The 21,730-nt window shown below is 34.5% G+C and overlaps 1 protein-coding gene across 2 annotated transcripts in view; it reads left to right on the top strand.

Moving 5' to 3' along the window:
- The window catches only part of LOC136037199 (N-acetylglucosamine-6-phosphate deacetylase-like), a 106,625-nt gene that overhangs the window by 70,343 nt on the left and 14,552 nt on the right, over positions 1 to 21,730 (top strand). For both annotated transcript variants that reach the window (XM_065719787.1, XM_065719778.1), the window contains 2 exons: positions 723 to 843; positions 11,054 to 11,290. In XM_065719787.1, coding sequence (XP_065575859.1) covers positions 723 to 843; positions 11,054 to 11,290 — 358 coding nt within the window. The remainder of the gene's footprint in view (positions 1 to 722; positions 844 to 11,053; positions 11,291 to 21,730) is intronic.

The following is a 21,730-nucleotide window of genomic DNA, read 5'->3' as shown; positions in this document are numbered from 1 at the left end:
GCTTCCTGAAACCGCATTGTTCTTCTCTTAAAACTTTATCTACAAAATCTCTAAGTCTAAAAAGTACCATCATACTAAGTTATTTACTACCTACAGAATTGGCTTTCTTTTGTGTATAGGCTGTATCGTTCACTTGTAAATCTTTATTTCAAATTGTGGATCATTAATGCTGGAATGTTTAATATGGGAAGTGGAGTTGTATATACATTTAATCTAGCATCTCTTTTTAAGGAAATCCTTTAGAATAGTGAACTGTTTTTACTCAGGATGCAAGAAAAAACAGTTTATGGAATTTTCATATAGGAAAGGGAGAGGGGTTTGCAAGCATAAAATTGTTCATCACCACATCAGAGGGTTTAGACAATTAAAGAAACATTATTTTGTAGACCACAATTCAAAAAACGCTTGGACATAGCTAGATAATACCAGAAGCCAAATACCTAAAACTGAAACTCAGGGATTTGTTGTGTTTTATTTTAGTATAATTTTTGGATATTGTAACTTTGGATATTACAACTTATTTTTTGAAGGATGAAAGTATTGGAGTCCCTACGTTTAATTGTCAGTAGCATTGATAGTTTTTTTTAATGTGAATAAATCTTTTTTTTGGGTGGGGGGGGGATTCTATCATGGTTCTTCTTGGGCTGGTGAAAAGGATGGACAAATCACCTATAGCTAATCAGCTAGTCTTGGTAATATCAGGCTACTTTCTCTAATTGCAGGATTTGACTGACATTTATGGAGATATAGAAAATGTGTCTATTGTTACTCTAGCTCCAGAATTAGAAGGAGCCCGTGAAGCTATCACTTTTCTGCGAAATAAAAATATTGTAGTGTCCCTTGGTGAGTTTTGAGCCAATTATTTATTTACTGTTTCGTTCCTTTCCTTCATGCGGTAACATTTTGCTTCTGATTACTTTCCAAAAACTAGGAAAGCCTAATTTTAATCTTTTGAAAAATACCATAATATAAAAGCTATGTATTTTACTTGTGGCTAATCTATACCAGGAAACTGGGGGACAGAGGGGTAGGATACCTCCCATGAGAGTGGTCTAAAAAACTCACGCAAATAATACAATATCACGAAATGAAAGTGTAAATTGATCGTCTTTTGAAGACCAACTACATAAAAAAAACATAATTTAGAAAACCTAGGGGGGCCGTACGTAAATATAAAAAAACTAAATAGAATAACAGCCTCTGCTCATTAAAAAATTTTTGGCTTTACAACTTTTCAAACAACTTAAATATTAAATAAAAATGAATCAAGATGTCTTAATTTAAAACATTTATTACTGTCACTTGCATAAAACACAAAAAAAAGAATAAAATTAGGATCGATTGAATAACTAAGAAAAAACGAAAGGAATTTATTTATTGTGGGAAACTTTGGAAGAAAGGCAGGATGTAATTCATGTCATAACAGTTTGTTAAAGGGTTTTTTAGCCTCGTTCCGCCAATATCATTTGTCTTCTTTTTTACTTGATTTTGTTATTTAAGCCTTGTATACATGCACTAACAATGTCAACAATTTGTTTCTTGCGGAGGAGTATGGGCCTAAGTATGTACAGATTTTAGGTAGTTTTGTTGCAAAACAGTTAAACCCAATCGTCAATTTTTCAAAAATGAACTAATACTGCCTCTTCTTGTCTTGTAACCATGGGTGTATCCAGGGTGAGCTGGGAGTGTGGTGTCTTTCTTGGAGACTTATTTTACACATGGAAATTTCTCAAAAATGTTTATAAGACTAAGATATGGCGTAAGACGTAAAGTTTGCCCCCTCCTATATCCTAAGAAAGTCTGAAGCTAGGTCCATGATTTTATTTGCTTAATATGCTGGATCCAACGGTAGTTTTGTCTCTAAGTATAGTCTCTAATTTAAACTAAAAATTCAATTCAACAGGGATTATGATTGTGGAGCTACCAATGCATGTTTTTTAAAAATAAATTTATTTTAAATTTAAAGGATTTCGTTTTCTTTCTTCTCAACATTTTAGAATAAAAATAAGTTATTTCCTCGGCACAGTCAAATGATGAACAGATTCTGAATTCTTTATGATTCTAAATTAATATTAATGTAATAAAGAATATTATTGTGAACCACTACAGTAATTACTGATAAAACAAATAGCAAAAAACATTGACAAAGATATTGATTGCTTAAAAAGAAAATAAAATGAAGAGAGAAAACAAACCAAGGATGGTTTAGCTTATAAAAACGGGTATTGTAAAACCATACTTTTGGGTACCATATAGAAAAATAGGTAAATATTGGATGACCAATGGTGTAGTTTCTCACAAGAAGAGAATCAGCTATCCATGAGGAAAAGCTTAGAAGATATTTTGCCAAACACAAAAAACGGGAATAATTTTTACTTAACCGAATTTGCAAACATCTTCCAACGGTGCTATATAAAACCAGTGGGTAAGGCTATCAAGCTGAAATACTGAAATGCGAAATATGTAGTCTATAGAAAAGCACAATTCAAAGTCCAATGTCAGGTGTCAGGTATCATCTGTCAGGTATACCTTTTGGAGAATCTAGTGGGTAGACCAATGGCTGGTCTTGCAATTCCTGAAAGATTTTGAATTTATTGCTGTAAAATTAGATTAATATTTCTGCATACCGAACTTGTAAACATCTTACTGAATGGTATAATATGAAAGTAGTGTGGTGACGCTGAAATGCTTTAAAAGCAATGAATATTGTAGCTTCTTTGTAACAAAATGTAAAAGCAGTGGGGTAAAGCTATCAGGCTAAAATGCTTGATAATATACAAAGACTAATGAAGCCTTAGTGATGAATACTGATTTTATTTATTGAATTATTTTTGGTTATTTGTATGAAATATATCCATCTAACTAACTATCTAAAAGAAACAGTGCTTTGCAAGAAGATGCATCCTTGTGTGAAAATCTTTTGGTACCCAATTTGCACAAAATACTGTCCCAAACCTTTTTACAACTGAAACCTGATTTGAATGCATGCAAATATTTGTGAAATACTTCTGTATGCCTTCTGTATTTTGCTGAAACAAAAATTACCGTGGATTTTAACACACATAATGATATTTATTCCTGAAGGTTTATATAGTATTTTAGTAAAAGAATTGAAAACATTTCAAATGTATTATTTTTTTCAGTAAAGTGCAAATTATGTTCTGATCTTGATGAGACATGGAGGTTGTCAGCCGCACTCATGTTAATTTTTTGCTCGTTTTGAGTTTGATTCGGTTATTCATTGTAATTTCTGTTTAATTGCTGTTCGTTTTGGGTTTCATTTATTTATTGATGGTAATTTGTGTTAGTTTTACGGCTTGAAGATTATTTGAATTTACTTCTGCTCGTTTTTGGCTCAATGGAGCTCTTTACTCTGCTTGAATTTTTTTTTTTTGGAAAAAGTTTTTCAAATCAATTTTTGTCCGTTTTTTATTGACATAGTCTTTTCCATGGACAAATTTTTCCAACTTTTTTGTTTTTTTTTTCTGTAAGAATCCATAGTTTGGCTTGCTATTTGTATTTTGAAGAAGCTTTTCAGTAATTTTTAATCTGGACACAAAAAGTATTGTTTAATTTAGGCTAAATTTATACCTCCTCAAATTGACCTGAAAAATAAAACTTCGTATTATTCCCAAAACATTTTATCTATGCTCTTTGACAACCTGGGTACACTTAAACTCTTTTGATTAGTTTAAATTGTAAGAGAAAAATTAATGGTAGTAGTGCCCTCGAAAGTTATAACTGAAATCCCCCTGTCGTTCTAGAGATATTGCTGAGGTATCTTATTAACAACCACACACACAGTGCCTTTTGATTTAGTTTTAAAGCAACATTTGGCCTTAGAACATAATGGGTCAATTGCATTATTGTGAGGGATTGACATACCCAATATCCCTACAGACATAGTTGTTGGACCATTCTACTATGCTCAACAAAATGGCTGTTTGATAAATTTGACTGGATGAATTTGGAAAATAAATGGGATTGGGAGAAGAGCTGCTTGCTTTTTTCTTTTTACTCTCAAAGGATAATCACTTTTTCTCTCTTTACGTCATGAATTATAATAACCGAAGTGGTAGTATTAATAGTATAAACACAGTGCCTTCTGACTCGTCCAAAATCCGCCACAACTCACCCTTAAATGTCTAATTTAACAATTTAAGCCGTTCTTGAGATATTGCTTTGTCATATTTTTTGAAAATCCACATGGTTATAGTTTATCGTGATGTAGTTCAACATCTGCCTAAATATTCCTTAAAAAAGCTTCAGGTTAATACTGTTAGTTTAGGTAGCATTAATACTTGTATTAACAATACTAGCCGTATGCGCATAGCACCTTTGGTTTCTTTAATATATTTTCAACACACGCTGAAAGTTTCAACTGAATGCCATCAACCGTTCCTGAAGCATTTCTGATACGTCCTCTTGACAACCTGTGTGGAAATAGTGTATCCACTATGGACATAGTGGACATACAGTCCACACAGTCCTGTGTGGACTGTGCGTGGACACACACAGGTTGTGTGTCCACACACAACCTGTGTGGACATAGTATATAAACTGAATTCCACTCAGTTTTAATACATTTCAAGTTTTTCGCCTCAATACCCTTAGTTTTAGCAGTACCAGTAGTAGTAGTAGTAGTAGTAGTAGTAGTAGTAGCAGTGGAATTGATAGTACTAGCTTTAGCTTTAATGGCAATAATAGTAGTGGAAGCAGTAATAATAGCAGCACTAGTAGTAATACGAATAGAAGCATTATCATTAGGATGCAAACATGTCTTTTTGGTTAGTTCAATATCTCCCACATCAAGCCATATTAGTTTTTAGCTTTACCCACCAAAGTCTTGCTAAGATATTGATGTTACGTCGTTTTGACAACCTGCATACAGATGGTGTCTTGGGATTCAGTCCACCTTCCCCCCTCAAAATTCCTTGAAAATATCACCTCCATACCATTAGGCATAGTTATAATAGTAGTCACAGTAGTAGTATTTGCTTATACTAGTAGTAATATTAATTGTAATAGCAGTAGTCCTAGCAGCAGCAGTAGTATTAACGCATTGCTGTTTGGACAGTTGAACATCCCTCCAATTAAGTCCTTGCACTTTAAACTTAATGCAATTAGCCATTGCTATGGCATTACTGATATGTCCTTTTGATATTCTGTTTGGTCATATACTTCTTGAAATCTTCGTCTCAATGCTATTAGCTTAGAAGTAGTTGCAATAGAAATAGTAGTTGAAGTAGTAGTAGTAGTAAATGTAGCAGTGATAATAGTATTAGTAGTAGTATGCACATATTGGCTTTTGGTCCGATAACCTTCCCCTTTAAACATTCTGTGAAAAATCTAACTTAATACCCAAGTCAGTTCATGACTCTTTTGACAATGTACATGCACATAGCGTCTTTTGAATTAGTTCAAATTTCCCCTCAATATTGTATGAAATAAAAAGAAACAAGTTTTGTTCAACTGAAAGTAAATAGCAACATCAAAACTTGAAACGAACAGAAACTATTATGTATATGAGGGAGTTCACCCCCTCGTCAATACCTCGCTCTTTACGCTAAAGTTCGAATTGTGTATCAATTCTTTATGAATGACCCTTGAATTACAAAGGTCGTTTAATTAGAATGAATAGCTCTTTTGAAAGTACCAAAAATACTTAGCGTAAAGAGCAAGGCATTGACGAGGGGGTGAACCTCTTCGTATACGTAATAATTTCTGTTCGTCTTAAGTTTTAATGTTGCTCCTTACTTTCAGTTGAAAATACTTGTTTTTTTTTATTTACTTTCTGATCGTTTTTTAAATAATGCTGGGAAAACCGGCGCTCCCTTCATGGAAAATTCTCTTCCCCCATGAGAAATCCATAGAAAAATCCACGCAACCCTTCCAGAGCCCCCAGCTTCCACCAGAAAAAATCCCCCTGAAAACGTCTGTAAACTTCCAGCACTATACGTAAACAATGGGCATAGTTGATAACTTGCAGCCCTTTTCCTGGAGACTGTGGGGGATTAATTCGTCCTCAGAGACATAGCTATTAGATTTTGCGACTATGCTGAGAAAATAGCTATCTCAAAATCTGATCCGGTGACTTTGGGGAATAAATGAACGTGGTAGGGGGCCTATTTATATATATATAAATATATATATATATATATATATATATATATATATATATATATATATATATATATATATATATATATATATATATATATATATATATATATAGTTATTTATATATATATATATATATATATATATATATAGTTATTTATATATATATATATATATATATATATATATATATATATATAGTATATATATATATATATATATATATACATATATATATATATATATATATATATATATATAGTTATATATATATATATATATATATATATATATATATATATATAGTTATATATATAAATATATATATATATATATATATATATATATATATATATATATATATATATATATATATATATATATATATATATATATATATATATATATATATATATATATATATATATATATATATATATATATATGTATATACGACTCTGGGTGGTTCTGTCAACTCCAAAAGCCTTGTTATGTGATCTTTGTATTATTTTTTGAACAAATGGATATCTCAAAATTTCTATCAGATTTATTTCCAGAAAATACGAAGTGTGGGGGGGGGGGCTACTGCCCTCCGATCACTTTGATTCTTAAAAAAGGCACTAGAACTTCTGATCACCCATCCAATGGGCCCTCTCCAAAGTCTATACGGCCACTCTTTGCATAAGAATCTTATTTGTCCCCAGGGCGGAAATTACAGCCCTTACCCTGAGAGATGTGGAGGGTAGGGTTGTTATCCTCAAAGGCACAATTTCCAGACCTTTCAACTACTCTGAATAAAATGGCCATCTCAAAATTTTTATCTGATGTGTTTTGGGAAATAATGGGCGTGAGTGGGGGCTAGTTGCCCTCAAATCACGTTTGACTATTAAAAAGGACACCAGTCCTTTTAATTTCCAGTTGAATGAGCCTCTTTCGAATGTTCTACTACAAGCACTTTTATATGAAGTGCCGTGGTCTAAAACAAGCCAAATAATAAAATAAATAAATAATATATTGTGCCCACATTGGTCTTTACCTTTGCAGCGCTATTGCATTGATCTGATATTTTTTCAATTTTAATCATCTGCAAAATATTACTTCGGCTTCTGGTGGAATTAAATAAAAAAAAACTAGTTTTTTTAACTGAAAGTAAGGAGCGACATTAAAACTTAAAACGAACAGAAATTACTCTGTATATGAAATGGGTTGTACCCTCCTCAACGCCTTGCTCTTTACACTAAAGTTTTCAATTGTTTTAAAAAGTAGAACTATGGCAAAGAGTCAAACTTTAGCGTAAAGAGCGAGGGATTGCGGAGGGGACAACCCATTTCATATATGGAGTAATTTCTGTTCGTTGTAAGTTTTAATGTCGCTTCTTGCTTTCAGTTAAAAAAACTAGTTTTTTATTTTTATTTAATTCCTGAACGTTTTTGAATTAATGCATGTTTGATTTTAGCTCTCCGCACATAAATTATTAAAATGAAATTTGCTTATTAATTCTTTTTTTGGCTAAATGGCTCTCTCTTAGTTTTTATCAGACGATTTTGAGAAATAAGGAGTGGGGAAGGAGGCCTAGTTGCCCTCCAATTTTTCGGTTACTTAAAAAGGCAACTAGAACTTCTAGTTTTTAACGAATGTTTTTATTAGTAAAACATATACGTAACTTAAGAATTAACTTACGTAACAAACTTTTATATTCTTATATTTTTATTATGTATATGAGAGGTTTTACCCCTCGTTAATACTTCGCTCTTTGCGCTAAATCTTATGTTTTGTACCGATTCTTTAAAAATGTCCCCTGAATCAGGAAGGCCGTAGAATAAATAGTTAAAATTACTAAAAATACTTTAGCATAAAGAGCGAGGTATTTATCTCCTCCTAAATACCTCGCTCTTTATGCTAAAGTATGTTTAGAACCCCTCATATGCGTAATAATATCTGTTCGTTTTAAGTTTTAATGTTGCTCCTTACTTTCGATTGAAAAACTTTTTCATGTTTATTTTTTCATTGTTTTTTTTTATAGTAATGCTAGAAAATCCCGCGCCCTTTTCATTGAATTTCTCTTCCCCCATGACATATTCCTCCAAGAAAAGATCCTCCCACAAAGCCCCCTCCCCTCAACCCCACGCCCAAACCAAAAAAATCCCCCTGAAAACGTCTGTACACTTCCCAATAACCATTACTATATGTAAACACTGGTCAAAATTTATAACTTGCAGCCCCCCCAGGAACTGTGGGAGAGTAAGTCATCCCCAAAGACATAGTTATTATGGTTTTTGACCATGCGGAACAAAATGGCTATCTCAAAATTTTGATCTCTTGACTTTGGGAAAAAAAGAGCTTGGGAGGGGGCCTAGATGCCCTCCAATTTTTTTGGTCACTTAAAAAGGGCACTAAAACTTTTCATTTTCGTTAGAATGAGCCCTCTTGCAACATTCTAGGACCACTTGATCGATACGATGACCCCTGGAAAAAAAAAATAACACCAACAAACAAACAAATAAAAACGCACCCGTGATCCGTCTTCTGGCAAAAAATACGAAATTCCACGTTTTTGTAGATAGGAGCTTGAAATTTTTGCTATAGGGTTCTCTGATACGCTGAATGCGATGGTATGATTTTCGTTAAGATTCTATGACTTTTAAGGGGGGTTATTTCCCCGATTTTCCAAAATAAGGCAAATTTTCTCAGCCTCCTAGCTTTTGATGACAAAGAATAAATTTGATGAAACTTATATATTTAAAATTCGCATGAAAATACGATTCTTTTGATGTATCTTTTAGCATCAAAATTCCTTTTTTTAGAGTTTCGTTTACTATTGAGCCGGGTCGCTCCTTACTGTAGTTCGTTACCACGAACTGTTTGACAAGCCATTCTCTGACTTTGCATATTGATGGATTGCTTTAATTAAAGGGTTTCTTAAAATACATAAATTTGTTTTCGACTGTTAATTTCTATTGAAAAGCTCAGTTGAGGTATAGCTTCCGAGAAAAGTTTGACAAGTGGAATTTGCTATAAAATTGTTACATTAATTGACACATTGTGACCGTGCAGAGTATTGGAAATATGTGCAAGTTCCATGCTTGTACAGAGGTTAGATAATCTTTTTAAAATTTTATTTTGTGTCATTTTGAGTTAACACACATTAAAAGGAGCTAGAATCCCAAACGTAAACTTTCAACTAGATCTACGTTGCATGGGCAACGTGAGGTGTTGCGACAACCTTTGCTCGGCTTCGCCGAGTAAAGTGTTGCGAGAGCAACACTTTGGTTTTGTTTCCTTGCTGCGACTAAACGCTGAAGTTGTTAATCTGTAAGGATGCTAAAATACGTACTAGGTACACCAACTCGCAAAAGTTGCAAACTCCTCATTGCTAAAGATGATTGTAGCCTTACAGCCGATTATTACTTACAAGTCCCCTACATGTCTTACCACTGGAACCAAATTGGTCTTACCATCAAATACAACGGAAACAAAAAATAGGTACACCAACTAGTAAGAGTTGCGAACCCCTCATTGCCGAAGATGATTATGAGCTAACAGCCGACTGTTGCTTACAACTCCCCTATATGTCTCACAATTGGTATCGGCCTATTTTTGGTTTCAGTGTGTACCTTACTACTGAAGTTGTCAACCCCTTTAAACTTTCAAACTGGTATATCTCATGAAGGAATTTTTGTACAAAAAAATGGATGACATATACTTTGATCAGCTCATCAAAAGCTATCGACTGCCGTCGAAAAAAAAATCTATCTGTCTTAGTTCAAAAGTTGACTTTTTTGCCGTAGGCCAACTTTCTAACGTCATCACTTAGAAAGGAGCAAAGGATAAACTCTAATTTCTTTAGCAATGAGAGAACTTTTAAAGTTTAAGAGGCACATCTGATACCATTTCTCTACCGCAATCCCAAGTGCGAAAAACCGAATGATAAACTCAGCCGAAATCACGGCAGCACTTTCGGACCCGTGGGAAAATGCCGCTTTTTTGCTTCTCTAAATTTTTCTATTTATCACTCAAAGAAGATATATTGGCTGTGGGGCAGGGTAACTGTCGCATATATTTAACACTTATAGATTTTAGTCTATCTTCAATTTGAAACTGATGCCTGCCTGCTTGCCTGCTAGAACGGAGCTTTCCACTCGAAAGCAGAAACATGGTTTGATGAAACGAAAGCTTGGCTGCATAACTTCAGATAGTCCTCTCTGACATAGGCTATACAACTCCTCTTCACTTCACACACTATAGGCTCTGGCTCAAGGACAAGCAAAAACCATCCTTTTTGGCCCCAGGCAAGAGTTCTACGAAACTTTCCAAAATGTAAAGTCATATTCATCAATCCGGCCTAAGGTCCACACTTTCCGTAAAAACCGCAGAGGTTAGACCCTTACCACTTTCTAGCAATAAGCTGAAATCGGGGTGCTAGGAACAAAAAAAAAAAAACCACGACAAAACCAAAGTGTTGCTCTCGCAACACAATTAAGCAGCATAAGCTTTGAGTTGGAAGTAAAGTAACCTTAATTCAATGTACGGTGATAAAAGTATACACAAGAGGGGGGATAGTGGGAGATAATCACCCTCTAACTGAATCTAAAGATTTTCACCCTATTTGCTGAAAAACAAATTACAAGCTATAACTTAAAGGTATACTTTTTGGCGTTTTTACCGACTAACAATTTCTGATCAAATCCCTCTCTTGTTGGACGCGTAAGCAATTCTTTGGCGAAAGTTAAGATCAGATGTAGATGTTCACATGATCAGATGTAGAGGTTAAGATCAATGGTCCCAATTTATCGGATGCTCTGTTCTTTTTTTTTGACGGCTCAGGAAGTCCAGAAGAAAATATAAATTCGTTAGTTGTAAAGACTCCTGTAGCCATCTTTTGCTAAATTAATGGCTAATTAATTTAAAGTAATTATCCTGAATTACTTTTCAGGTCACTCAGCTGCAAGTCTTCAGGTAGCTGAAAGCGGAGTTCGTGCTGGGGCAACCTTAGTGACTCATCTTTATAATGCAATGCCGCCCTTTTTAGCCAGAGATCCAGGACTTGTGGGACTGATAGCATCTGACTTGGTAGTGAAAGAAGAGTATCCGTTATTCTATAGTCTTATATCAGATGGACATCACACTTCAGCAGCAGCGATGCGAATTGCTTATAGAGCTTATCCTGATGGTACGAAATCTAGAAAAGTCGACCGCGAATTTGATTCACTATAACTAAATTTTAAACGGAATGTATTCATAATTTGTTTTATTCACGTACGCCAGATCTGTGCTCAGGCTTAATTTTATCCACGTAGGATAAAATGAATCCTCCATGTAGATTGTTGCATTTAGTCAGTCAATTGTTGACTGAAGACTCCTGAAAAAAGAAAAATATAACACATCCCTATCTTTAAATGTCCCTCACCCCTATGCAACATAACAAATGGATGTCACCAACACTTGAATTAAGATCTAAAATTCATACAGTTTGACCAGAAAGCGGTAAGTAGTCAATCTTATGAAGTTGCTAAAATTTCGTTTATTATTTATTGTATATATTGTTTATTTATTTTTCCTTAATATTTATCACACAGAAATGATTAAAGTTTGCTGAAAAAAAAAAAATTAAATACTGTCACCGACCGCGCGCCGCCTAGACTAAAATACTATCCACACTCATATTAAAATTTCAAATGTATATAGTTTTGATCAGAAGAAGTTAAGTTGTAAATTCCTCGCTGTTATTCGCATTTTTGATGCTTCTAAACCAAAATTTTTTCTATTTTTTTTTAAACTAAGGATAGTTGTTGATATTTGTTTGAATGACCTTAGATGAATCAAGAGGCATTGTGATAAACACGGTTTGGTCCAACATTTTAGGGCTACAAATGAAAAAAAAAAGGTTAATTTTTGAAGTTCAGGTTTTATTGATGAAGTATGGCATGGTGCCAGAAATTATACTGTTGGGCAATTCAGATGTGGCCAAAGAAAAATAGGACAATCTCAAATTTTGCAGGAAGAGGTGTCAAGGAAAAATGTAAAGGAATTGGGAATCTTATAGTTGGGGGGGGGGTAAAGAGTAAGGCTCTAAGTAAGCTAATGCAATAAATTTTCAGTTGCAACCCTTCATAGTCTCATATTTTCATTATCTTACCTTATACCTAAGTTCTTACTGTGTCGCCAATGGCGCCCATGTCATTCATGAAGAGCTGCTAATCATCCCGTAAATGCGCTACTACTTCAGCATTTTCCCTCTGGAATTAGACTGTCGTGCGGATGTGTGTCTGGTCCTGCTGATAGGTGCGTCTAAGAATATTTTTAGGCCCTCCTCTTCTTTGGGGTTACTCTAGCTGGCGCTCCAGTACCATTGTGGGGACTCAATCATGCACCATACGGATGCAATATCTCAAATGGCACCATCATCGTTGGTATGCAGCATCTTTTGCTTGGGGTTGGAGCTATATAGAAGGAACCCTAGTCAGTTATATGGTCTTCCGGTGGTCTATGATTGTCGTCAGACTGCATAATCAATATGATTGCTTCTCTCAACTCAACGATCGTACTGTAAAGCTTTGTCTAGTTGTAAGCTTTCGTTTACCACCAGCCCCTTCTTTATCCAGGCTTAGGACTGGTGAAGAATACAGGCGAGTCCCTTAGCTTGTATTTCGGAAAAGAACATAGATTACTCTTTATGTTTGGATGAATAAACTATAATCGAATACTCGCAAATGAATTCGTAGACAAATAATATTTAAATCTTCTTTTGTCCCTCTTCTGTTAGCAATTAGATAAAAAACAAGTTTTTTTTCACTCAAAATAAGGAGTGACATTGAAACTTAAAACGAGCATAAATTATTCCGTACGTGAAAGAGGTTGTCCCCTCCTCAACGCCCCGCTCTTTACGCTCAAGTTTTTTATTGTTTTAAAAAGTAGAGTTGTGAGAAAGAGTCAAACTTTAGCGTAAAGATTTAGGCATTGATGAGGGGACAACCTCTTTCATATCCGGGATATTTTATGTTCGTTTTAAGTTTTAATGCTGCTGCTTATTTTCATTTGAAAAAACTTGTTTTTTGAAATTTAATTTCTGAACGTTTTTGAATTCATGCAGGTTTTGAATTTGCTTCTCCGTGCAGGAGTAATTGAAATGAAATTTGCATATTAATTTTACTTTTTTTTGTCTAAATAGCTTTCTCAAAATTTTGATCGGACGATTTTAAGGAAAAAGGGTGAGGGAGGGAGCCTAGTTGCCCTCCCATTTGTTTTACTTAAAAAGTACACTAGAACTATTAATTTTATTTAACAACGTTTTTAGTAGTTTCGTTTTTACAAACGAAACTTGCGAATTAACTTACGCAACGAACTTCTATATTCGTATATTTCTATTTTTTTTAATATATATATTATTTAAAAATTATTCGTTTATATATTCGTATATTTTATATATATGGGGGGGGGGTCGCCCCCTCGTCAATACCTCGCTTTTTATGCTAAAGCTCAAATTTTGTTCCAACTCTTTAAGAATGACCCCTGAATTATAAAGGGATTAATTAGAATAAATAGCTCTTACGAAAGTTCTAAAAAAAGACTTTAGCGTAAAGAGCGAGCTGTCCCCTCCTCAACGCCCCTCTCCTTACGCTATATTTTGTTTGTTTTAAAAAGTAGAGTTGTGAGAAAGAATCATACTTTAGCGCACAGAGCGGGGTGTTGAGGAGGGAACAGCCCCTTTCGTATACGGAGTAATTTCTATTTGCTTCAAGTCTCAAGGCTGCTCCTTACTTTCAGTTAAAAAAATCTTGTTTTTTTTTAAAATTAATTTATGAATGTTTTAGAATGAATGCAAGTCTTGAGTTTGGTTCACCATACATGAATAATTGAAAAAAAATTGTATATTAACTTTACCTTTTTTTAAAACTAATAATAACCCTATAATAACCTAAGTTTGATTGCTGTTCTAGTTCTTTAAGTATGACTCCTGAATCACAGGCTGTTTAATTAGAATAATAACCTCTTTTAAAAGTTAAAAAAACCTCAGCGTATAATGAGCTATTGAGGAGAGGCAACCTCCCTCAAATATTTAGTACTTTCTGTTCGTATAAAGTTTATTACCGCGTATTAAGCTGCTTGAGATAAAAATTTAATGCTAAGACTGGCCGAAAAAAAAACACAAACAAATTATTCTTTATATCGACCATTATTTAACAAAATCTGAACTTTAGTGTAAATAGCAAGGAATTGACGAGGGGGGGGGGGAACTCCATCATATACGCAATATGAGGGGGTCTCTATATCGTCAATATCTCGCTCTTTACACTAAAGCTAAAATTTTGTTCCAACTCTTTAACCCCTTATATACATAACAATTTTCTATTTGTTTTAAGGTTTACCGATGCTCCTTACTTTCAGTCGAAAAACTTCTTCTTTTTCTTCTGATTATTTTTAAAGTAATACAGGAAAATCCAGCACCCCCTTCATGGAAATTCTTTTCCCCCATGAAAAATTACTCTATGGAAAGATACTCCCACGCAACTCCCTACCCCTGACCCCCCCCCCCCACCAGAAAAAATACCCCCTGAAAACGTCGGTATGTTTCCCAATAACCAATATTATATCTAAACAATGGGGAAAGTTCATAACTTGTAACATATCCCCCGGGGACTGTGGGGCATTAAGTAATCCTCAAAGACATAGTTACTAGCTTTTCATTGAATTCACTAGCTAGCCTTCATTGAAATTCTCTTCCCCCATGACAAATTCCTTCATGGAAAGATCCTCCCACGTACCCCCCCCCCCCTAAATTTCTCCCCCCCCCAAACCAAAAAAATCCCCCTGAAAACGTCTGTACACTTCCCAATAGCCATTAGTATATGTAAATAACGGTCAAAGTTTGTAACTTGCAGCCCCTCCCATATGGGGGAGTTAGTCGTCCTCAAAGACATGGTTATTAGGTTTTTTGACTATGGTAAATAAAATGGCTATCTCAAAATTTTGATCCGGTGACTTTTGGAAAAAAATGTGTCTGGAAGGGGCTCTAGTTTCCCTCCATTTTTTGGTCACTTAAAAAGGTCACTAGAAATTTTAATATTCGTTAGAATGAGCCCTCTTGTGACATTCTAGGACAACTGGGTCGATACAATCACCCCAGGGAAAAAGAAAAAAAAAACATCCGTGATTTTTCTTCTTGCAAAACATACAAAATTCCACATTTGTGCAGATGGAAGCTTGAAACCTCTACAGTAGGGTTCTCTGCTACGCTGAATCTGATGGTGTTATTTTCATTAAGATTCTATTACTTTTAGGGGGTGTTTCCCTCTTTTTTCGAAAATAAGGCAAATTGTCTCATGCTCGTAACTTTTGATGGGTAAAACTAAATTTAATGAAACATATATGTTTAAAATTAGCATAAAAATGAATTTTTTGATGTATCTATTGGTATCAAAACTCTGTTTTTTAGAGTTTCGTTACAACGAACTGTTTGATTTTGAAAAGTTTTATGACGCTTCAAAATTATTTTTCACTGCTATAAAAATGATCATGAAAATAAGGAAGAGAGAAAACACGATTTTTATTAAGAAAGCATCTTTAAAATCATTAGAACGTTTTAATTTTATCTTAGTAGTACTGCAGACATAGGTTTTAAAATAATAATTTATAACTTTTATTACCTTGGATGGCTGTAAACCAAGTGCCCAAACCATTTGGTTCAAAACACTCACACTGAAAAGTAATTACAAAAATATGAATATAGAATATGAAAAGTATAAAATGAGCATCAGTTTCTTTTAATTCAGATTTCAAATTTCAAATTGATTTTACCTACCGTCGTTTCTATAATTAATTAAATAAAAACAAGTTTTTTTAACTGAAAGTAAGGAGCAATATTAAAACTTAAAACGAACAGAAATTACTCCATATATGAAGGGGGCTGTTCCCTCTTCAACACCCCGTTATTTACGCTAAAGTTTGACTCTTTCAACTCAACTCTATTTTTTAAAACAGTAAAAAACTTTAGCGTAAAGAACGGGGCGTTGAAGAGGGAGCAACCCCTTTTTTATACTGAGTAATTTCTGTTTGTTTTAAGTTTTAATGTCACTTCTTACTTTCATTTCAAAAAATTTCTTCATATATATTTTTTCATTGTTTTTTAAAATAATGCTAGCAAATTCTTCGCCCCCTTCATGGAAATTCTCTTCTCCCATGACAAATTCCTCCATGAAAAGATCTCCCCGCGTAATCACCCCCCTCAACCCCTCCCCCAACCAAAAAAATCCCCCTGAAAACGTCTGTACACTTCCCAATAACCATTACTATGTGTAAATACTAGTCAAAGTTTGTAACTTGAAGCCTCTCTCATGGGGACTGTAGGGGAGTAAGTCGTCCCCAAAGCATAGTTAATAGGCTTTTCGACTATGTTGAATAAAATGGCTATCTCAGAATATTGACCCAGTGACTTCGGTAAGAAAGTGAGCGTGGGAGGGGGTCTAGATGCTCTCCAATTTTTTTGGTCACTGAAAAAGGACATTAGAGCTTTTAATTTCCGTTAGAATGAGCCCTCTTACGACATTCTAGGACCACTGGGTCGGTACGATCACCCATGGGAAAAAAAAAACAAAAAAACAAATGAACGCGCATCCGTGATCTTTCTTCTGGCAAAAAATACAAAATTCAATATTTCTGTAGATAGGACCTTGAAACCTCTACAGTAGGGCTCTTAAAAAAATAGATATGTTTTTCATTTCAGATACAACTTCAAGAATAGAAACAGTTATTGATTGTAAAGTTTTTTACACTTCATCAAGCTAATGCTTTACAAAATACCCTATGGACAGACGATATACATATAATTTAGAATTCAGCTATTCGAATGTGATCTTAATTTCAACATGTTTCAACGATTACCCATTTCCCGTTTTGATTAATAGTTGACACACCTGACGTTAACGCTTTAATTTGCATTTTTTTTATATTAGTGCTAAGACTGCTTATTCATTTAAAATATCTATCACCGAACAGAAATGCTAAATTTGTTTTCCTCGTCAAAACACAGTGTTTTGGTTCCTCGTCAAAAGCCGTATTCAATTTCCAAAACCTTTAGCAGAAACGCAAAGAAAAAAACATGGCTCCAGTGAAAATTTAAAGGGGGATGCAAAATATTTTTTTTGAAAAGTATAGAGGGGGGTAAATTTGTCGTTTTTTTTTCATTTTTTAATGAAGTACCAAAACAGCCATTTTTCAATGGAATCCCCGTCCCAGAATAGCGTTTTTCAAGATCTAGGGGAAGGCGTAAAAAAAAGTGCTCCTCCCATGTCTTCCCCCATTGACGCTACTAAATAGTTCAAATTACTGAAAATAAAAGAAAACCTGAATGTTAAAGAGCTGAACATAGCGTGACACAATAAATGGTGCAAAAGTGATTGCACTGTTTAAACATAGTTTAAATTGACGTAAAAAAGAGTGGAGAGTAGAATATTTCGTTAGATCAATAACAAAGGTGTAAAAAACTTTATCACAGCTTTATCTGCAGGTTATATCTGAGAAATAAATAAAGATCTTGGAGGAAACTATATATGGGTGCCATGGTCTACCAGAATTTTGGAAACTATGGAAAGTATCATATTTGGCAGTTAAAACGAAGATCATTCCCTTTCTCTTTTAAAGTTATCAGTTTAGTGTTTTTAGTTAGATGACTACTACTACTACTACTGCTGCTACTACTACTACTACTACTACTACTACTACTACTACTACTACTACTACTACTACTATTAGTAACAAATCTCTCCAGCAACATGTCGCCTGAGGCCAACGCAGCTACGCACGCTTCTCATCCATCCCAATATATATATTCAAAGCCTCCCTCTTCACACCCTCCCAAGAAGTTTCAATTTACCTTAAATCTTTCCTTCCGACATCCTCCCACCCCATTCGAGCACAACCTGCTTTCCGTTTGGACCTAGATAGATGGCCGACAAGGGCGATCTTTTGAAATATGTCATCCTTTATCTGCAGAACATGTCCTAGCAATCTAAATCTTTCTTTCATTGTAGCTCTAGAAAGCTAGACTGAACCGAATTTTTCGTGCAGCTTACTTACTGTTAGAAATACGACTGTCAGATAGGTACCCTAAACAACCCGTAGGCAATTTCTCTGTAAAATATCTAACAAACCTTACTCCATCTTTCGTAACGCCCACAATTGAGAACCATGCGTGACCGCCGTCATCATTGTAGCCTCCAGTGTTCTAATATTGGTTCTCAGACTTTTCTTCATATTCGTCGGAATCTTTTTCAACTTTGAAAAAACACCCCGGACCTTGGCTATTCTACTTTAACATCTTCACTTTACCCAACGTATTTGCTAATAATATTACCTAGGCAAGTGAAGTTGTCTACATGATCAATCTTCTCGTTACTCAACATCACCTCTTCACCCTCAATTATTCGTAGCTTTAGCGACTTAGTCAGACCTATAGTCGACTTTATCAAACCTCTTCTGGCAACCTGAATTCTCAAAACATATAAAGATTCATTCATTTTGCTAATATTCTCATCTAGAACGCTCAAACCACCTAAAACCTAAGTCAAACCTAAGTCTGGAAGATGTTTACTTTCCGATGTGATTCCGTACTCTCCCATAGCCGTTGCTCCGCTCCTTAGGAAAAAGTACATCAAAATAATTCATATGAATTGGGATAGAACGCAACCCTTCTTAACTCCCGATCCAATACGGAACCAGCTACTAACATCATCTCCTACCTTAACCGCAGCAATGCTGTTCTCGTGTATAACAGTAAGTAAGTAACTATCTATTCGTGAGTAAACCAAACAAGGTATTTCACACTATATGCTAAACTAAAACTACATGACATAAAAAAAAACACTAATCTAATCTTAATGTCACAAATGAAGAAAAATGATTACACAACCAATGATCACCAACTACCCAGTTCTTTAAAAAAAAAACAATAACAAGGTTTCTAACATCCTTATTACTCACTACCAAATTCAAACTAAAAGGAAAGTTAAGACCTAGTTCAGATAGGCACAAAGACAAAAATATTCTCTGGGTATAATATAAAGGACAATCAAATAAAATATGGCTGCAAGTTTCGAGAATTTTGCAGCAATTGCACAAGCTTGAAGGAACTTTACCAATTCTATGGAGGAAACCATTAAGACGACAATGGCCGGTAATAAATTGTGTCAACTGGTATCTTGGCTCAAAAGAAGAAGCAGTAATTAAATCATTTGGACTTGAAAAGAAACAGCTTGGCCAATAGCTAATTGAGTTTTGAAAACGTGTATAACAGGAATCACTTTAATATTTTTCACACAAGAAGAGGACCTTTGCCATGGCTCATCTATAGGATAATTCAAGCGCTTGCTCATAATCTGTAAAACTGAGAACTAAAGGGGATCTAATCATTCAGCCGCTTCTCAATTAATAATCTAAGAGTGAAAATATGTTCAATGCATCCCTCTTCTCCCTAAAACCACACTGTTCTTCTCGTAACATTTTATGTACAGCGTCACTTAAGTATAATTAAATAAAAAAAAACTATTTTTTTTAGCTGAAAGTAAGGAGCGACATTAAAACTTAAAACGAACAGAAATTACTCTGTATATAAAATGGTTTGTCCCCTCCGCAATGCCTCGCTCTTTACGCTAAAGCTTTTAATTGTTTTAAAAAGCAGAATTGTGGCAAAGAGTTAAGTTTTTAATTGTTTTCAAAGTAGAATTGTGACAAAGAATCAAACTTTAGCGTAAAGAGCGAGGGATTGCGGAGGGGACAAACCATTTTATATGCGGAGTAATTTCTGTTCGTTTTAAGTTTTAATGTCGCTCCTTACTTTCAGCTAAAAAAATTAGTTTTTTTTTTAATTTAATTTCTGAACGTTTTTGAATTAATGAATGTTTGGTTTTAGCTCTCCGCACATAAATTACTAAAATGAAATTTGTATATTAATTCTTTTTTTTGGCTAAATGGCTTTCTCTTAGTTTTGATCAGACGATTTTGAGAAATAAGGGGTGGAGAAGGAGGCCTAGTTGCCCTCCAATTTTTTGGTTGCTTAAAAAGGCAACTAGAACTTTTAATTTTTAACGAACGTTTTTATTAGTAAAAATTATACGTAACTTATAAATTAGCAACTTACGTAACAAACTTTCATAATCTTATATTTTTATTATGTATACAAGGGGGTTTGTATCCTCGTTAATACCTCGCTCTTCACACTAAATCTTAAGTTTTGTCCCAATTCTTTAAGAATGACCCCTGAATCAGAAAGGCCGTAGAATAAATAGTTGAAATTACTAAAATACTTTAGCATAAAGAGCGAAGTATTTATCTCCTTCTAAATACCTCGCTCTTTATGCTAAAGTATTTTTAGAACCCCTCATATACGTTTATAATCTCTGTTCGTTTTAAGTTTCAATGCTACTCCTCCCTTTCATTTGAAAAAACATTTTCATGTTTATTTTTCATTGTTTTCTTATAGTAATGCTAGAAAATCATGCGCCCTTTTCCTTGAATTTTTCTTCCCCCATGACAGGTTCCTCCAAGGAAAGATCCTCCAACATAGCCCCCTCCCCTCAGCCCCATCCCACCAAAAAAATAAAATCTCCCTGAAAACGTCTGTACACTTCCCAATAACCATTACTATATGTAAACACTGGTCAAAGTTTGTAACTTGCAGCCCCTCCCCCAGGGATTGTGGGGGAGTAAATCATCCCCAAATACATAGTTATTATGGTTTTCGACTATGCTGAACAAAATGGCTATCTCAAAATTTTGATCCGTTGACATTGGGAAAAAAATGAGCGTGGGATAATTTCTGTTCGTTTTTAAGTTTTAATGTCGCTCCTTACTTTCAGCTAAAAAAATTAGTTTTTTTTATTTAATTTTAAAGAAAAGTTGATCTATTCGTTTCAGGAGAAGCTGCACTCTTACATCAAACAGTTCGTGGTAACGAACTGTAGTAAGGAGCGACCCGGCTCAATAGTAAACGAAACTCTAAAAAACGGAATTTCGATGCTAAAAGATATATCACAAGAATCGGATTTTTATGCTGATTTCAAATATCTAAGTTTCATCAAATTTAGTCTTTGTCATCAAAAGTTACGAGCCTGAGAAAATTTGCCTTATTTTGGAAAATAGGGGGTAACACCCCCTAAAAGTCATAGGATCTTAACGAAAATTACACCATCGCATTCAGTGTATCAGAGAACCCTATAGAAAAAATTTCAAGGTCCAATCTACAAAAATGTGGAATTTCGTATTTTTTGCCAGAAGACAAATCACGGGTGCGTGTTTATTTGTTTTTTTGTTTTTTTTTTGTTTTTTTTCCCCAGGGGTCATCGTATCGACCAAGTAGTCCTAGAGTGTTGCAAGAGGGCTCATTCTAACGGAAATGAAAAGTTCTAGTGCCCTTTTTAAGTGACCAAAAAAATTGGAGGGCACCTAGGCCCCCTCCCACACTCATTTTTTTCCCAAAGTCAACGGATCAAAATTTTGAGATAGCCATTTTGTTCCGCATAGTCGAAAACCATAATAACTATGTCTTTGGGGATGACTTACCCCCCACAGTCCCTGGGGGAGGGGCTGCAAGTTACAAACTTTGACCAATGTTTACATA

This window comes from Artemia franciscana, chromosome 2 (genome assembly GCF_032884065.1).
Source record: "Artemia franciscana chromosome 2, ASM3288406v1, whole genome shotgun sequence".
Classification (NCBI taxonomy): Eukaryota; Metazoa; Arthropoda; class Branchiopoda; order Anostraca; family Artemiidae; genus Artemia; species Artemia franciscana.
This window is presented reverse-complemented; position numbering and strand designations above follow the sequence as displayed.